Here is a 17,955-nt window from a genome sequence, read left to right as displayed (position 1 = left end):
GTTAACTTTTATTATAAGAACACTACAAATTCGGTAGAGGAGGGGTGGGGTGCAGAAAAAAATGAGAGAGTGGGAGAGACATCATCGATATATCAAGCAATGCAAACCAAGACGTGAGCTTTTCGCCAAACAAAACAGAGCTTGGTTACTCATAACAATTTTTGTGTGTTTTTAAAGTTAGGTATTGTCCTGAGCATTTTTTATACATTATCTCATTCTAGAAAGAGAGTTACCATGAGCATTTCATCATTTATGTTCCATCATGTGCTTAATCTTTATTTGTAATTTGACGTATTTTCAGAAGGCTATTTTTTAACAGTTTCTACTTCTGACATCTGTTCAACAGACACATTAGGGATGCAAATATTAGACAGCAATTGCCATCTTCTCAAACCAAACCAACTTCAATTTAAAATATACTAAAGGTATATAAAACAGCAGTCCACTGAGAATAAAGAGACACGTATAGACATAATGTATACGTGGAGACTTCACCAAAGGTATCAAAACCGTACACAGGTTGGTGGCCACTGTTGCCAATGGAGATGGCAAAAACACCTGAAAAAGAGCAAAACTCAAAAAAAAAAATTAGATATGAAAACCCTCATTAAGTGCCTGCATATTTATATAAACAAGAAATAAGCTCTAAGCCAACAATAGAAAGTGGGCTAATTATCTACGAGTTTAGATAAACCTGGCGTAGGAGTTAGGATGTCAAAGACTGTCACTGTCAGAGTTTTCTTTGAAGGGAATGAACATCTAGCAGTTGGCTGTTCAGGAGTAGAAATAATCGTGACCATTTGCTGTTAAGATAACCATCTCTGATCCAGGTGGCATGAATTTGTTAAGAGGGAGTTCCTTTTCGCAACAATTTTCCCAGGAAAATAACTCAAGGCAGTAAGAAATTCATGTTAAAAACACAGATTATCCTCCCGCCCTCTGTTACCCAGGCAGATATTGACAGGTAAATATTATGGCTTTATGGGCTCAGTCTATTAAAGACAAAATAAATCAAAACAAAAACTGTGGCCAGGACAGTTCTATTTTTGGTGGGTTTTTTTGTTTTTGTTCTTGCCAAAACCCTTGAAGCTCCCCTATCTCTGGTACTTTGTGTTAGGATTGTAAGCATCCTGCACCAAACATTACCCAACCAGGGAGAAGATTCAGTAGGCAGTCACTTCTGAAATGTCTGTAAGAGAGAGATATAAATCTATAGCTGGTATATCGAATAACACTATAAATAATAACAACTATCAATGTCGGTAGAGACTCTGGATTATTTGCATGCCTTAGCTCATTTAATACATCTTCCATTCCTAGGAGGTAGACATTATTCATTGGCATTTTAGATCTGAAGAAGCTGAGAATCAGAGGTTAGATAACAAGATGATTCCCCTCCCGCAGGTATTCTCTGAGCATCCTCTGCAGGTCACCGTGTGGCAATGATCACATGATGCTTGTTGGTTCACCTGACTAGGTGGATTATGCCCTGTCCAAAAGCAAGAGCTAAGTCTTATTCCTTCCTGTACCCACAATACGGCGCAAGAGACTTAAAATATAGTTGCTTCTCATTAAATGACACTCGAATACACAACAGTTAGGGGACGGCTAGATGGAAGAAGAGAACACTGAAATAGAAGGATGGTTGTAACCCAAGCGGGGTTAATGATGAGAGCACTGTTTTCTTCCTCCCCGTGTTCCTTCCTATATTCTGTGTGTCCTGAGAGGCAAAGAGACTGCCTGGATTTGAATCTCGGCTCTGCTCCATGCTGTGTGAGCTTGGACAAGGGACTTAGCTTTTCTAAACTTGCTTCCTCATCTGTAAAATGGGGATAACTTTAGTATCTGCCTTTTGTATTACTAAGAGGATTAAATGTGATAATTCAGGCAAAGCTCTTAAGATGATGCCTATCCAACCAAGACTATTCTCCTCTTCTATGATGCAGCATCAGGACCACCTTTCTCCAACAGCATCCTTATGCTGCCAAGTGTCTGCTTACTTCCTCTTCCACGAATAAAGGGCTCTGCCGTAAAACTCTTCCTCATCTAGACGGAAAGGAAGTTTAAAAGTAAGTCCGGCTGAAAAGATGAAATTTGTCGGTGATCAAACTAAGTTGATGTTTCAGGACGAGAGACGTCATGGCTGTGACGCCTCGGCAGCACCTGCCTCTTCTGTCTCCTGCCTGCTAAATCCTGCCCGGACGGTGGAAGATGCTGATGTGCATGAGTAGCTACCTAAGTACACAGCAGTCTCTGGTCAAAAGACTTGTAATGATCTGTCCAACCACCCACAGGTCTATGCTTCTCTCCAATAAACCTGATGGAACCTAAGAGATTTTACACTGAGTAAAGTCTGCCCAATAAAAATGAAAATGAGGGGGCTGGCCCCGTCGCTGAGTGGTTAAGTTCGCGCGCTCCGCTGCAGGTGGCCCAGTGTTTCGTTGGTTCGAATCCTGGGCACAGACATGGCACTGCTCATCAAACCACGCTGAGGCAGCATCCCACATGCTACAACTAGAAGGACCCACAATGAAGAATATACAACTATGTACTGGGGGGCTTTGGGGAGAAAAAGGAAAAAATAAAATCTTAAAAAAAAAAAAATGAAAATGAAAACAGCCCAGATTGTCTTTACGTGTTTCACAGTTTGCAGTAGAAAAACAGATCTACTTATAGATGTTCTGAATATAGTTTTCAAATACGGTTACACCCAACATCTTCTATTTCACACAGAAAAACTTAGAAAACTCACTTTTACCTTATAAGGTCTAGGTAGATTGGGCTTTTGGTATCTTGGTTTTAGTATTCCTATCATTGACAGTAAAGACCAAATAGAACTTGCAAAATAAAGATAGTTTATCAAATCAATTAGGTTTGTGGAGACAACCCCAACAGATGCCACAGTGACAAGTAGTAGCACAGACATAAATGGAGAAAAGGGAATATTAAGCATATTAAACAACAAAGGCAGCTGGCCCTCTTGGCCTGCAATATATGTCATTCTTGATGATTCAAATATGTTCGCCAGAAGGTTGCTGAATGAAGAGACAGAAATAGCAAAAGGGATAACCCGTGTTAATGAGGGGATGACTCTGTCAGACCACATGACAACCACGGCATCTGCAGAAAAACAAAAACGTGGAACAGGAAATGTATTTAAAAAGAGAAACTAAGCATAAACCTTTAAAAATTATTTCAAAACCAAAGCAGGCAATTTAAAAAGTAATTAAGAAAATTGAATTTTAATTTCATTGTTTATTTCCTTACTTATACTTACATGACACCATTTGCATGTGTGCATTTTAGCCCTATCACGCTGTATCATAAATGGTTATTATCTTATATGTCCTCCCCAATAGACCCCAAGGAGCTTCCCTTCTTGAGGGCAAGGCTTATCCATTTCTTTTCTGTCAAACTAGTACTTCACTCAGGGACAGACATATAGTAGGTTTTCCGTAATACTTGTGGAATGAGTTGATTCTGTTGAGTGGATGATTGAATGCGTGCTTGTTTTCCAAAACTACTTTAGAGAGTGCTGACCGTCAGAGTCAAAAAGCCCAGGGCGAGGCTGCTGACCCGGGACTGAGACTGACGAAGACCCCAGATCACGGTGCCATTGGAAATACTTAACAGAAGTGAAAATGAACCACGTAGACAGAGAAAATAAGTTACACACAGATTAAAATACTTATGACGTTTGGGCGCCCGTCTGAACTGTGGACCAGCGGTTCTCAACTGGAGGTAATTTTGCCCCTCAGGGGTCATTTGCCAATATCTGGAGACATTTTTGGTTGTTACAACTGGGGAAGCAGGAGATTGCTACTGGCGTCTAGTGGGGAGAGGCCAAGGATGCTGCTAAACATCCTGCAATGCACAGGACAGCGCCCTCAACAAAGAATTATAAGGTCCAAAATGTCTAGTGCTGAGATTGGGAAACCCTGCTATTGGCCATCTTTGGAGAATATTCTGATATTTTTACTTAAATGGGCAGACATCTTCTGAACACTAGTTCAATGTAAGTCAGCAGATATGAAAGGCACCAATGAAGAAAAGCATCCATTGCTTATGAGACTCTATTTGAGTCCAATTCATATTATGTAGATATAAGCTAGGATATCAAAATCCTGGCTTATAACAAATAATGAAATTTTTTCAATACAACAAAATTAAAATATCATCAATTGTTCTTGTTCTTAAAGACTTTTATTCTGAATCTATTTTAAATAAACTCCAGTGTGATTTTCACTTTTCTCTTGAGTGCCATTCTATGATATTTGGTCTTGTTTGAAAATATCTCTTGTCTCACTTATTACTCATTTCAAATAAGGTATTCTTGGCTGTTCCTCCTGGGCACCCTTACTGCCACACATTTTGCATTTCAGACACGTTTCAGAAATCCTTCTTGTTCTCTGATTTCCCGTCATGTATTCTACAAACGTGGTCGGTTATAATTGGAGGAGATTCTACTTTGGCTCTGCTATATAATCTTCCCCTGTATCCCACAAGTGATTTCTTTTTTATTCCTTCCTGTATGTCATTTCTTTTCTTCTAAAAATTATATTATATATGCTTTTAGTAAAAAGTCAAGTAAATAGCACTGAAACACATGAAGTGAAAAGTAAATATCTTTCTCCTCGCCAATCCCTCATTCATGCACCCCAGATGTAACTACTGTTGACATCTTTTTGGATATTCTTCCAGAAGTTTTCTATGCACATATAAACATCTGTGAGGGGTATGTATGTGTGTACATGTGTGTTTGCGCGTGTGTGTGTGTGTGCATGCTTAGGCTTGCTTTTTTCACTTTCCAATATATCTTGATCATATTAGTACATATGCATCCATTTAATTATTTTCGTGAATTCTCAGTATTCCATTATATAACTGTAAGTTAAATTGTTTACCAATTTTATATTGGTGGATTTTAGGTTGTTTCCAATTTTTTTGCTAATATAAAATGTGCTTTAATGAACAGGCTTGTGCCTTCAAAATTTGGTAGCTAGGATTCTCCTCATAGAGTAAAATCTTAGAAGTGGAACTCATGAGCCAAAGGTATATAAGGTAGATGTTTAAGTAAGTGAGATATTACTAAATTGCTCCCCAAAAATAATGGAACCAATTTACCAGTAAGTGATTCTAGCATTTCCACTTTCCTCTCAAAATTCCTTTTTTTTTTAATTTTTATTTTTTTCGGATGTGCATCATATTTCGAATTCTGGATACATTACATCATGTTCACCACCGGAACGCTAATTATAGTGCATCCCCTCACATGTGACCCTAATCACCCCTTTTGCCCTCCCCCCTCCCCCCTTCCCCAATGGTAACCACCAGTCCAATCTCCAATGCTATGTGTGTTTTTTTTGTCGTTTTTATCTTCTACTTATGAGTGAGATCATATGGTATTTGACTTTCTCCCTCTGACTTATTTCACTCATCATAATACCCTCAAGGTCCATCTATGTTGTCACAAATGGCCGGATTTTGTCATTTCTTATGGCTGAGTAGTAGTCCATCGTGTATAAATACCACATCCTCTTCATCCATTCGTCCCTTGATGGGCACCTAGGTTGCTTCCAAGTCTTGGCTATTGTGTATAATGCCGCAATGAACATAGGAGTGCAAGTATCTTTATGCCTTTGTGTTTTCAAGTTCTTTGGATAAATACCCAGCAGTGGAATAACTGGATCATATGGTAGATCTATCCTTAATTTTCTGAGGATACTCTAAACTGCTTTCCATAGTAGCTGCACCAGTTTGCACTCCCACCAGCAGTGAACAAGGGTTCTCTTCTCTCCACACCCTCTTCAACATTTGTTGTTTCCTGTCTTGTTAATTATAGCCATTCTGACTGGAGTGAGGTGATACCTCATTGTAGTTTTGATTTGGATTTCCCTGATAGCTAATGATGTTGAGCATCTTTTCATATGCCTGTTGGCCATCTGTATATCTTCTTTGGAGAAATCTCTGTTCAGATCTTTTGCCCATTTTCTAATTGGATTATTGGTTTTTTTGTTGTTGAACTGGATGAGTTCTTTGTATATTTTCCCATTTACAATTGCAACAAAAAGAATAAAATACCTAGGAATAAACTTAATGAAAGAGGTGAAAGATCTGTACACCAAACACTATAAAACATTGTTGAAAGAAATCGAAGAAGACACAAAGAAATGGAAAGATATTCCGTGCTCTTGGATTGGAAGAATTAACATTGTTAAAATGTTCATACTTCCTAAAGCAATCTATAGATTCAACGCAATCCCTATCAAAGTTCCAGCAACATTTTTTACAGAATTAGAACAAAGAATCCTAAAATTTATATGGAACAACAAAAGACCTCGAATAGCCAAAGGATTCCTGAGAAAAAAGAACAAAGCTGGAGGTATCACACTCCCCAATTTCAAATTATACTACAAAGTCATAGTAACCAAAACAGCATGGTACTGGCACAAAAACAGACACACAGATCAATGGAACAAAATTGAGAGCCCAGAAGTAAACCCACACGTTTATGGACAGCTAATATTCAACAAGGGAGCCAAGAGCATACGATGGAGAAAGGAGAGTCTCTCCAACAAATGGTGTTGGGAAAACTGGACAGCCACATGCAAAAGAATGAAAGTAGACCATTCCCTTACACCATGCACAAAAATCAACTCAAAACGGATTAAAGACTTGAATGTTAGACCTGAAACTATGAGACTTCTAGAAGAAAACATAGGCAGTACGCTCTATGACATTGGTCTGAGCAGCATATTTTCAAGTCCCATGTCTGACCGGGCAAGAGAAACAAAAGAAAAAATGAACAAATGGGACTACATCAAACTAAAAAGCTTCTGCACAGCAAAGGAAACCATCAACAAAACAAAAAGACAACCTAACAATTGGGAGAAGATATTTGCAAACCACATATCAGATAAGGAGTTAATATCCAAAATATACAAAGAACTCCTCTCAAAATTCTTAATGCCACCTGTTTGGCCAGCTACCTGCAGGCTGCTTCTGCTCAGCGAAACCTTCTTAGCCTCCGCTCCCATACAATCTACTTACTATTTTAGATTGTCTTTTCCTATGCCAATATTCCCTAGTTTTACATATAACATGGAACCCTCAAGAACACCAAATGTGAGCACCGCTGTCAGCAGTGTGTTGTGGGGCTTCCTCAGGCGGAAAAAGCCAGGAACCAGGGCTGCTCATTGTGGCATTTCCACACCTGTCATTCAAGAGGGGCATCGTTCTCTGCCCTGCTGTAGAGCTCATTCTAAATGAAGGCTACTGGTTTTTCTTCTAAGAGAACAATCAATAAAGAAATGTCAGAGATATGACACTGACACAAACAAAAACATTACAATATTAAGATCATTGGTACTTTTTCTCTGTAAACCATAGAATCTAACATTTATCACAAAGTGGTATAATTTTTTTCAATGTTCACCAAATAGAATGTAGCGTCCAATTCACGCTGCATTCCAGATGCTCTATATTCCTTTGGAAACTCTTCACATCTTTTAAATACACCCATTTGATTAAAAACATTCACTCCTTAATCCTAAAACTTCCTTAATTTATTAATCTATTTCTTTTGCTTATAAATTTTCCACCTATCATATAAATTATGCTGTTCATTAAGGAAAATTTAGAAAATTCCATAAAGAATAAAGCAAAAATACTCACAATATCATTCTGGCAGATCTCCATTGTTAACTGTTTACTTTCTGTTTTATGTGATAACATAGATCCTGCCTTTTCTCTCATTATTACATTATAGGCACTGGCCTTTTACTTTAAGCATTCCTCAACAATATGATCTTTGGAAAAGCTCAGAGTGGTCTGTTATGTGGGTTTCCATACATTATTTATTTATTTCAAACTTATTGGATATTTTGGTGATCTTTAATATTTTGCTTTCATATGTAATAGCTGTGTTTGTGCCTACACATACATTTTTCATGTATAGCTCTGATTATTTTCTTAATCTGAATTCCTAATACAATAAAAGGTAGACATTTGAATTCAAAAAAATTATTTGAGAGTTTAAACAAGGCCTAAGGATTATACGTCTGTAAGAGAAAGCACTGTAAACCGAATCACAAGCGATTACGGTCAGAACATTTCACGAGTCTTCCACACACGTCCAAACTGCTATGCCACCCACACAACTGTGGCAACTCTTATGACACACCAGAGGACATATTCATAACTTTTTAACAACCAGTATGACCAGAGCACTGGCAGTCATAACAGACGCCAGCTCTAGTGAGCCACAACGGCCAGGCCGGCCGTCCAGCAGCTCTGATCACACCCGTAATTAACTTTGTAAATTTGTTCTCTATGTAATCAGAGTAGTTAACAAATCACTGCTTGTTCTTATCCGATTTGGTTTGTTCCCACAAATTCTCAGAATCTTGATGATGACTATCTACAGGTCGCTCAGAGAGCTAGACCATCATGAATCAACACAGATGCCACATGTACGGCAGCGTCCTGCACAGCAGTGGCACAGGAATTGAGGCGAAATATGTAAGGACGTTTATAGTAAACCTCTCTTAGATCGCCGCCAGTACCTCGAAGACTCACCAAGCCAGTAATAACTCCTCAAAAGAGATTAGTCTTGAAGGTCCTGGCTGATAGGCTTTTCTGAGAAGGTGCTGACTCAAGGTTTAACTCTGCTTTTAGGACATTGCTAGTCTTCCGCGTTCCCTGGTCCTTATTTCTTTCCAAACTTCCTTTTATCGCTTGAATCTGTTACTCGTTTTTTAATGTATGTTTATTTCTTTAAGGTTTTCTTATTCTTTCATTCTTTATTCTATACTTAGGGCCCTAAATTACTTATCTTTTAGTCAAATTTCCAATATGCCCAGAGCCCTTTGCCACCATAAATTTTACAGTTACTTATGGTAAACAACAACAGTATATTACATATTAATAATGTTAATTATATGCACCAATTGACCGTTAGCATCTACTCTTAACTGCTAATATCCTACATTTCAAGTTTATCACTGTTGATGTCACCTAGAAGAACACGTGGAAAATCAGTGTTGTGAAAGTTGTAGCAGATATAAGCACCGACGACATAGGTCACACTGATGAGAAGAGATCATGAGTGGAATAGGAATATTTTGAACCCAGTCTGCACCATACATCAGCATTATGTATACTTTTCCATATTATCAGAAAACGCAAAACCATGCGTAAACATGAAACTCTTTTCTAACCCAATTATGCTTTTTGGCCCATCTGCTATTTTCAAAAATTGTAAGTTGAGGGGCCGGCCTGGTGGTGCAGCGGTTAAGGTCGAACGTTCCGCTTCTCGGCAGCCCAGGGTTCACCAGTTCGGATCCCGGGTGCAGACATGGCACGACTTGGCACGCCATGCTGTGGTAGGCGTCCCATGTATAAAGTAGAGGAAGATGGGCACGACGGTAGCTCAGGGCCAGTCTTCCTCAGCAAAAAGAGGAGGATTGGCAGTAAGCTCAGGGCTAATCTTCCTGAAAAAAAAATTATTGTAAGTTGATTCTACATATGAAATAATGAAAAGGAGACAGCAGTCTTAGCTGGTAAAGTAATATTTAGGTAATATTAATAAAAGGACCAGAACGGTCATAATTATTATTTATTCCCTAAGTCATTTGCATACAAACCTGAAGAGAGGATTTCCCTGGGTGTCAGAAGAGTCAGGTAGGAAATGTTAACCAGTAAATAAAGGACAGTCACCAAAGGTAACGCGGTAAGGATGCACTTGGAATTGTCTGTCTGGGTTTTGTCACCTCCCATATATGACATAAAACAGCAAAATCACAACTGCTAAAAATTATTTCTTAAATTTATCTTTAAAATAGCTCCATATATCAACTATTGGGCTGGATTCTTCCTTTCCACCCCACCCACCACACACACACACACACACACATGAACATCTACATTGGTGAACTGTGACACCCCCACCTCCTTTCTGAGCTTGGTGCTAAATGAAGAAAAGGGAACATTGCTTCCTTTTCCCCATAGGTGGTAAAATTTCTTAAGAATGAAATGAAAGCTGAGCCCGTGGGATGGTTTGGAACCTACCTGTGTGTTCAGCCTCATCCGTTAGGTACAAGGCGCTGAGTTGGGTAGTGGAAATACAGTGGTGAGCAGAAACAAACGTGGAGCCTACCCTCAAGAAAAGGAGCTGTGCGTTAATTAAATGTTCACATCAATGAAACATACAGCAGTGACTGTGGTGAGTGTCCATGAGAGATGAAGTCCTGGGAGAACGTATTATGTAACAACTGGGCGGGCCCCTTTGCTCTCTATGCTATAACCACTCTGACTTTTTCCAGTTCCTCAAAATTGCTGTGCCCCCAGAAGCCATAGAGCCCATTCTCTCATGTGAAATGTTCTTTCCTAGTTGTCTTGTTGAGCATTACTCTTACTTTGGATCTCAGCAAAGTCATAATTTCTGGGAAAATAGGAGAGGAAACTTTCCTTGACCAGCAAAATTGTCCTGGTAGACAGTCCCACAGCATAGATGGAAAGAGTCAAAGAGTCCGTCATAAGTCGTCTCTCCCTGTAGGCTCTTGACCTTCCCTTTATGCCAAGAGTAAGTGCAAAAAAAGAAAAAAGAGGTCTTGATTAGCAGCATATAAATGGACTTTCCAGGATAGTCTTATTCTCAAATATTGTCCCATTTGTCACACCATTTTCCCCATTTTTGCCATTCTCTGGGAATTATCCCTGACATAAAGAATTGAACGTTATGGTTCTGTGTAACTGTGCCCTGGCCACTGGCAATAGAACCAGGTACAGACTCTGACTCCCTGCAAGTCAATTGTTGTACAGAAGATTTCTCTCAAGAATTTGAACCAAATGTCAACAAAACTGAGAGAATCAGGAAAACGGCAATGTAATGTTGGCTAAAACGAAGGGCGGCTAAGAACTCTGTTTGTTTCAGTTCTAGAGCTGCCTTAGTTCCTGCTGCTCCTGAAGGTTGGGTGTTCAGGTCTTCCTTGAATTACGGCGTTATCCTTCCAGTAAATTCTTCTTTTACTGTTTAAGCTAATGTATGTAGGTTTCTGTTACTTAAAGCCAAGTTGCTCTGACTAATAGATATCTGTCCTTTCACCTGTGTCGAATTTCTTCCATCTGCACTTGCCCAGGGTTGAATGTCATGTCCATGGTGTACACTAATATGGGCTCATTGAGCAGTTGAAGAGTAAAGAATGTCAAAAACTCTCATTTAAATGCTACCTGCACCACGTACCAGTTGTGGGCTTCTGCACAATTTATTGACTGTCAAAGTTTCAATTTCCTCACCCATGTATTGGGGGAAATGAAAAATATAGCACTCAATAAGTTATTAATGACTATGATTATTAGTTAAAGCTTTTAAACAAGCAAAAAGGCAACTTTTAGGATTAACTCGACTTTCCTCTGGGCCTTTTACTGTTTCTCATTATGTATTAGATTTATAGAGAGGAGGTAGGGAATATAATGCAACATAACATACCGTAATTTAAGGCTATAATGATCCGACGGGGTGAATAGCCATGGTCTCGAACTTAGAAGATGGTTGTGCCCACAATATGCAAAATCAGCTGCCTACAAATTACAATGTTACAGGTAAAACTGTTACTTAGAATTTAGCAGTCCTTAAAATTTATTAAGTAAATTATTAATCCCAGGATACACTGAAATTCCTCCAGCTTTAGTTTACTGCCAGCTGCTTGTGAAGAATTCTACAATTGTTTGTAGGTTAGCAAATTTTGTAAATCTATTTTTAGCAGAGAAAAGTTATCTAGCAATGAAACAAGATGAAATTGGTTCAAATGGAAATCAGAGATATCTCTTCTATCCTTAAAAGAGAGAGGGGCCGGCCAGTGGCACAGCAGTTAAGTCCACGCGCTCCACTTTGGCTGCCAGGTGTTCACAGGTTTGGATCCTGGGCGTGGACCTACACGCTGCTTATCAATCCATGCTGTGGCAGGTGTCCCACATATAAAAAATAGAGAAAGATGGGCACAGATGTTAGCTTAGGTTCAATCTTCCTCAGCAAAATAAAAAGAGGATTGGCAGCAGATGTTAGCTTAGGGCTAATCTTCCTCAGGGGAAAAAAAAAAGAGAGAGAGAGAGACAAAGTGAGAAAAAGAGAAAGCTTCATTAGTTGTGCTAGCCTGTCAAATTGCAGTGCAGCATGTAATTGCAAACTCCATGAAAGGGTAGTCTCCTCTCCTTGCTTTCTTTGCTCCAGACCCCATTTTTTAACTCAGTGCAAAGTAACTTTCCTCTCAGACTCGAAATTCACTGACAACTTCTTACTTAGTCAATGAGATGACTTCTGATCAGTCCTCATGCTCCTCAACTTCTGAAAGCTTTTCACCAGCTTGATTACAAACTCTTTTTGGAACATATGGTGATTTTTTAAAAGAATTCTCTAAACTTCCAGTGGCTTCTTCATTGGATCACCTTTCTTTACCTATCACCTAAAAGTTGGCATTCCCCAGTCACCTGTCTCCAACCCTAAACCATGTTATTCTCTCTCTATGGACTTGCCCCAGTCGTCATATCTACTATCAAGCCCATCAGATGGAAAGCCTTTTGCAGTCACCCAAGACTACGTGCCGGGTCTTCAATGCACCTGCACACTGCAGGTCTCCACGGCTTCACTCATATTTTTCTACTGCTGGAATCTTCTGGATTCAATTAAAATTGCCACCTTTTCCACATGACGACATAGCAAAAGCTGATCTTGCCTTCTACTAAATTTCCACAGTAATTAAGTTGTTCCCTTATGGCCATTTATTAAATACTGTCATGCCATTATTTGTTTATAAGGCACAGAACCATAGTGATTTTAAGCCATAATCCCCATTTTTCAGATGAAGGAAAAGAAAAAGGAAGTCCAGAGAAGTAAAGACACTTGCCAAAGCTTGTAAGTGGCAGAGGTCAGACCAAAATTTAGGTATTGTCTTTTCTACTAGACCGTAAGCCTTTTTAGGGTAAAGAATAATCTTACTCATCTTAAGGCACCAATACAGCATTTTAAAAATAGTCGCTGTTTGGAAAGATATTTGCTGGTGGAATGATTTCATGAGTGATGGACACATCAGCAACGACAAGGGGTCCTAACATTAAGGGAAAAATTTGTTCAAGGGTAGAGCCTACTTCGTGTTTATACATCAAGGAAAAGAACTAGTAAAAAGGTTGAAATTGAGAAAAATGAAATAAATGAATGTGAAAGATTCCCGAGGGAGAGAGAGGGAAAGCATATAGATAGAGTTCAAGGGAACAGACTGATTTTGAAAATGAAGAGAGAAAACTTTTGTCCTGACATTGAAGGGAAGAGCATAAATCAGCCTCAGCACAATCTAGGATGTTGATGATCCTCTTCTCTTTAAAAATGCTTAAGAGCCTAAGTCTCATCAGGCCATGCTGAGGCAGCGTCCCACATAGCACAACCAGAAGGACCCACAACTAGAATACACAACTATGTACTGGGGGGCTTTGGGGAGAAGAAGAAGAAGAAGAAAATAAAAAGATTGGCAACAGATGTTAGCTCAGGTGCCAATCTTAAAAAAGAAACTAGATTAACAAGGAAGTCCCATATCTGTGGTCCTAGAAAAGAAAGCTGAAAAAGAGAAGTTGTTCAATAAAATAATTATAGCATAGTTATTAAAGAATAAAATTATTCATTTGAATAAATGGGGGAAAAAATTTAAAGTCTGGCATGTTCTCACTTGATTTAGAAAGCACAAAGAAGAAAAAAAATATTGAATCATTTCTTTACAATAAAACTCCCAAACATGTTAAAAGATGTACATTTCACATTGTGAGCATTAGGTCATGGCTTGTGATTTTTTTCTCAAAGGATTGTTAATTACCTGCTATAAATATAATGCATCCCCCACCTGAATATGCAAAATATCCTTGGAAGACAGCTTCTATATACTGGGTGGCTTCTGGGAACTCAGAAGCAAAAGCATTCTGAAACCTTCCTACATTCTCCTTCCTTCCTCTCACTAGCAACACCCCTCCACTTAGGGAAATGAGGCCAAGTACGGCCACTTTCAGCGTGGTGCTGGCTGTCTGAAGCCAAGTTATCTCTTTTCCACCACAAGAATTCAGAATTCCCACAACCCACAATATGGCCAGCGCCAGACATTTCTTTGGCAGATTTGGAGCAGAGCAGCTGGAATAAAGAGGTTGGATGCTGATTACTCGGCGAGAAGCAGGGCTTGGCTGGCGACTGGTCCTCGCTGCAGAAACAAGCTCGTCCAGGGTCTCAGAAAAGACGGGGTTGCCAAAACATCTCTTGAGAAAGTCAACGTTAGCTCCACTGCATGGGAAGGTTGTACCTATCTCCGCTGAGCAGAGGGAAGTCATCACGGCCGACAGGACACGGGCAGCCCAGATGCACAGGGAGAGCCCCACGTTCATGGAAGAGTACTTCAACACTCCTTTGGGGGCCACCAAAATTCCAGCGCCAATTACGTTACCTGTGACAAAACGTGTGACCCAGAAAGATCCAAACACTTTTGAGCTGGATCGTCTTCCCTTTATCCACTGTAATTGAAGAATTTTAAAACTTACGATTTCTGAATTTTTCTGTCTATATTGCTGGAAAGGATGTCCGTGGATTCTCTGAAATAAGACAGCGCTGTCCTTTTTGTTCCACCTTCATTAAATCTAGCCCATTTTCAATCATTAAAAAATACATGTGATGCATCCAAGTAAAATAGGGCAAGATGACTTGGAAAGGTTTAGTTTGACTTGTTTTTTAATCATTATCAAAATAATACTTTCAGATGGAAGAAAGGGACTTCAAAAGGCAGAGTATTACAGCAAAAAGCAGGCGTTTTCTGCTCCGCTTCACTCTTTCCCAGACACATTCCCAGTTTTCTCTGGAAACAACCATTTAAAAACATGTATGTTTTTAGTTCTTTCTGGTAGTTGCCTTCATAACTCTGAATAATATGAAAAGACTTTTATTCTTAACCATCTCAACTTGAGAGAGCGTCCGTGACTTCCTCCCACGAAGGCTGAAGAATTAGCTCCCTTACTATCCTCTTGCTTACCCTGCTCCCTCTTTCTCCCATTTCTTATCGTCAAGCTTTCAAGAAACGAAGTATTTACTTTCCATCAGGCTCATGGATGCCAATTAACAAGGCGAGGGAGTGAAACACCTTGCACCATAAGCCTGTCCTTAACCAGACATCGTCCTGGTAGCGTGGGTCACATGCAGAAAAATGTGGACAGGAAGTACGGGAGAAGGCCCGACCCCATAGACAGAAGGAAGCAGGGTCCTAAACATCTGAGCGAGGCCTGGGCCTTAGTGGCTCTTACATACATTAACTTTACAACGCCAACCATTGTTTTGAGTATCTTCAAAGCCTCGTCAGCTCGGGGCACACCCCCAGCCTCAGAAGTAAATCGTTTCCAAATTATCCTCTAAGAGTAAATGAAAATGAAATTTTTATGTTTTTGCTCTGGTTGTGGGTGAACTGGCTGTTTTGTAGCAGATTGCATCCGGGAAAATCCACTGACAGCACCGCATAAATCTCGGTAAACAATGACCGGGTCTGCGTCCCAGAGAGCAAGGACCTGGGAGCGAGAGAAGGGGACCAGGAAGCTCACCTGAGGATAGAAACAAAGTGTGTGGAATAAGCCAGACACGGAAAGACAAGTGTTGCATAGTTCCACTTCCACGGAGTATCTAAAATAGTCAAATTGATAAAATGAAGGACTGGAATGGTGGTTAGCAGGGCCTGGGAGGGGAGCAGAAATGGGAAGTTATTCCACAGTCATAACGTTTCAGCTAATTAAGATGAATGCGTTCCAGAGATCTGCTGTACAGCATCATTATAGTCAACAATAATGTATGCCGAAAATTTGTTAAGAGGATAGATCTCATGTTGAGTGTTATCACAATAAAATATTTTCAAAGAGAGTAAAATACAATTTAACTCATGAAAAAAAAGGTAGAAACAAAGTCAAAGAAGGGGGCAGAGTTAGTCAACGTCCTGTTGATGAGTCCCCCAACTACTCACCTACTTTCAGGAGAGACCGCGGGGGGACACTCTCCCCACAGTCAGAATCTCATAGCAGGAAAACAGGACTAGAACCCTCCTACAGGGCCCCAGTAGGAGGCTGGGCGCTCCATAGCGTGTCTCTTTGGCCAGGCTGAAATGCCTTTCCCCAGTTTCTTGGTTAGAATGGACCATAAGGAAGACTTTCGTGTGAGGTTTGGAGAGCAGAAGTGAAACAGCAATTGTTTTGATAGTTCATGCTGACAAGAAACCCCTCCTTGAGAAACTTCAGTCCACCTCCTTCGAGCCCCTTTCCCCACTAGGCCGCCTCCTTGATCTGCTCAGAGCAGTTTAGCAAGAATACCCACGTCCTTGGTGTCGAATCAATTTCTTCTTGATAATTTTCCATCCGCTGACACCCTCATTCCGCCCCTTGGTTATAAACCCCCAGCTGTCTTTGCTGTGTTTGGAGTTGAGCTCGGCTCTAGGCTGAAGTCTCTTTTGCCTACTGCAGTAGCTTGAAGAAAGCCTGTCTTGCCCTTTTTAAGAAGTATTCTGTGCAATTCTTCTCTTACAACATACACTGTCTCATATACAAGGGCCCACCTTGTTGCTGTAACTGTCATGGGTCTGCTGGCTCACCTTGTTGGTTTGAGGCCATGACATCCCACAGCCACGTCACTTTCACCAAGACCCTCCTTCAGCTTCTCCAACCTCTGGGTCAGAGGGTGCTTAGCTCGGAGATGAAGGGCCCCAACTTCTGCAAGTTATGCACACAATAAAGGTTAGTGGTAATGAGAACTAACACAGACTTCAGTTCATCCTTGTGGACTCCAACTCATGCTCGCAAGTTCCAGCTTGTTCTTGTTCTCCTCCACTTTGACATCCATCATTCCTTCTGGATTACCTGAACTTCAACTTCCCAGTATCAGACTTGAGGACAACAGCCTTCAGAGAGACTGCTTAATCAGCTCCCACAAATGCACAAAGTCAAACCTCTATAACAAACAAATCCTTTTAATTTATATAGGTTTGCAGCTAAATAGAAAGAGATTCAGATAGAGATACAGATAAATAAAGATAAACAAATATAGATAGACGTAGATATAGATGTGGCTATAGATGTAGATACAGATAATTAGACAAAAGATATAAATACAGAGTTCTTAGTGGTTCTGTTGCTCTGATTGATACAAGGAGCAAAAGGCTATGCCATCTCGTGCATCCCAGGAGTCCTACAGTATTCGGGCATGTCTGTGACTCTGAAAATAGGGAATGTGAAACGGGACACTTGGCTGGGCTATCAATCCCCACTTCTGCTGTCTCAGGACTATCAGAGATTCTCCTCACTCAGGGGATGTACTCTACGAAACAGTGCCCCTCGTCTGAAGGGGCTATTCTTGAAGATTCTATGTGGGGTTACTACATCAAAGGGGAAAACGTGTGAGTCATCCAACGTTAGGCTCACAGGCACAGCTCCTGCAGTGCTGGAATATCTTCCACACAGCGTCTAGGCGAGCTCAGCCCTTGGACAGAAACTCTGGAAAGCTCAATGGGAAGCGGCCATGCGCAGGCCTTCTTACGCAGGACTCAAGAAACAGGAGACTGGAACAGCTGAGAGCAGACGTTTCAAAGGACATTAAATTTTACAGCCAGATGTCACTTAGAAGGGTTTACAATGTTGTTTTTTCATCTTTATTTTTCTTTTTCTATAATTGCCCTACTAAGAGAAGATCTGTCATGACCACAGGCCTAAAGGTGTCAGTCTTATTGAGTGTATATCATTAAGTCAATTGTACAGAGATGCAAAAAGATGCCCATAGAAGTCAAGAAGCTTGCCAACGCCTCCAGTCCATGGTCTGAATGTCTAAAGTCTACTTTTTGTAGCCCTGACTTAAAAATAAATGTGGTAGCCAATGGCAGATTGAGGCTCCCCACGTCTACTCTTTCA

At 40.2% G+C, this 17,955-nt stretch overlaps 1 protein-coding gene across 1 annotated transcript; it reads right to left on the bottom strand.

Annotated features, from left to right (window-relative positions):
- Positions 1-305: 305 nt before the first annotated feature.
- SLC7A13 (solute carrier family 7 member 13) lies at positions 306-16,894 on the bottom strand. Its single transcript, XM_070480956.1, is given in 10 exon segments — positions 306-381; positions 383-558; positions 2,759-3,120; positions 9,645-9,770; positions 13,860-14,193; positions 14,196-14,268; positions 14,270-14,474; positions 15,503-15,579; positions 16,647-16,764; positions 16,843-16,894. Coding segments are annotated over 10 exon segments (1,599 nt in total).
- Between the last annotated feature and the right edge of the window lie 1,061 nt (positions 16,895-17,955).

The sequence above is a fragment of the Equus asinus genome, chromosome 12 (genome assembly GCF_041296235.1).
Source record: "Equus asinus isolate D_3611 breed Donkey chromosome 12, EquAss-T2T_v2, whole genome shotgun sequence".
NCBI lineage: Eukaryota > Metazoa > Chordata > Mammalia > Perissodactyla > Equidae > Equus > Equus asinus.
Note: the sequence above shows the minus strand (reverse complement) of the source record. Positions and strands in the feature narration are given on the sequence as shown.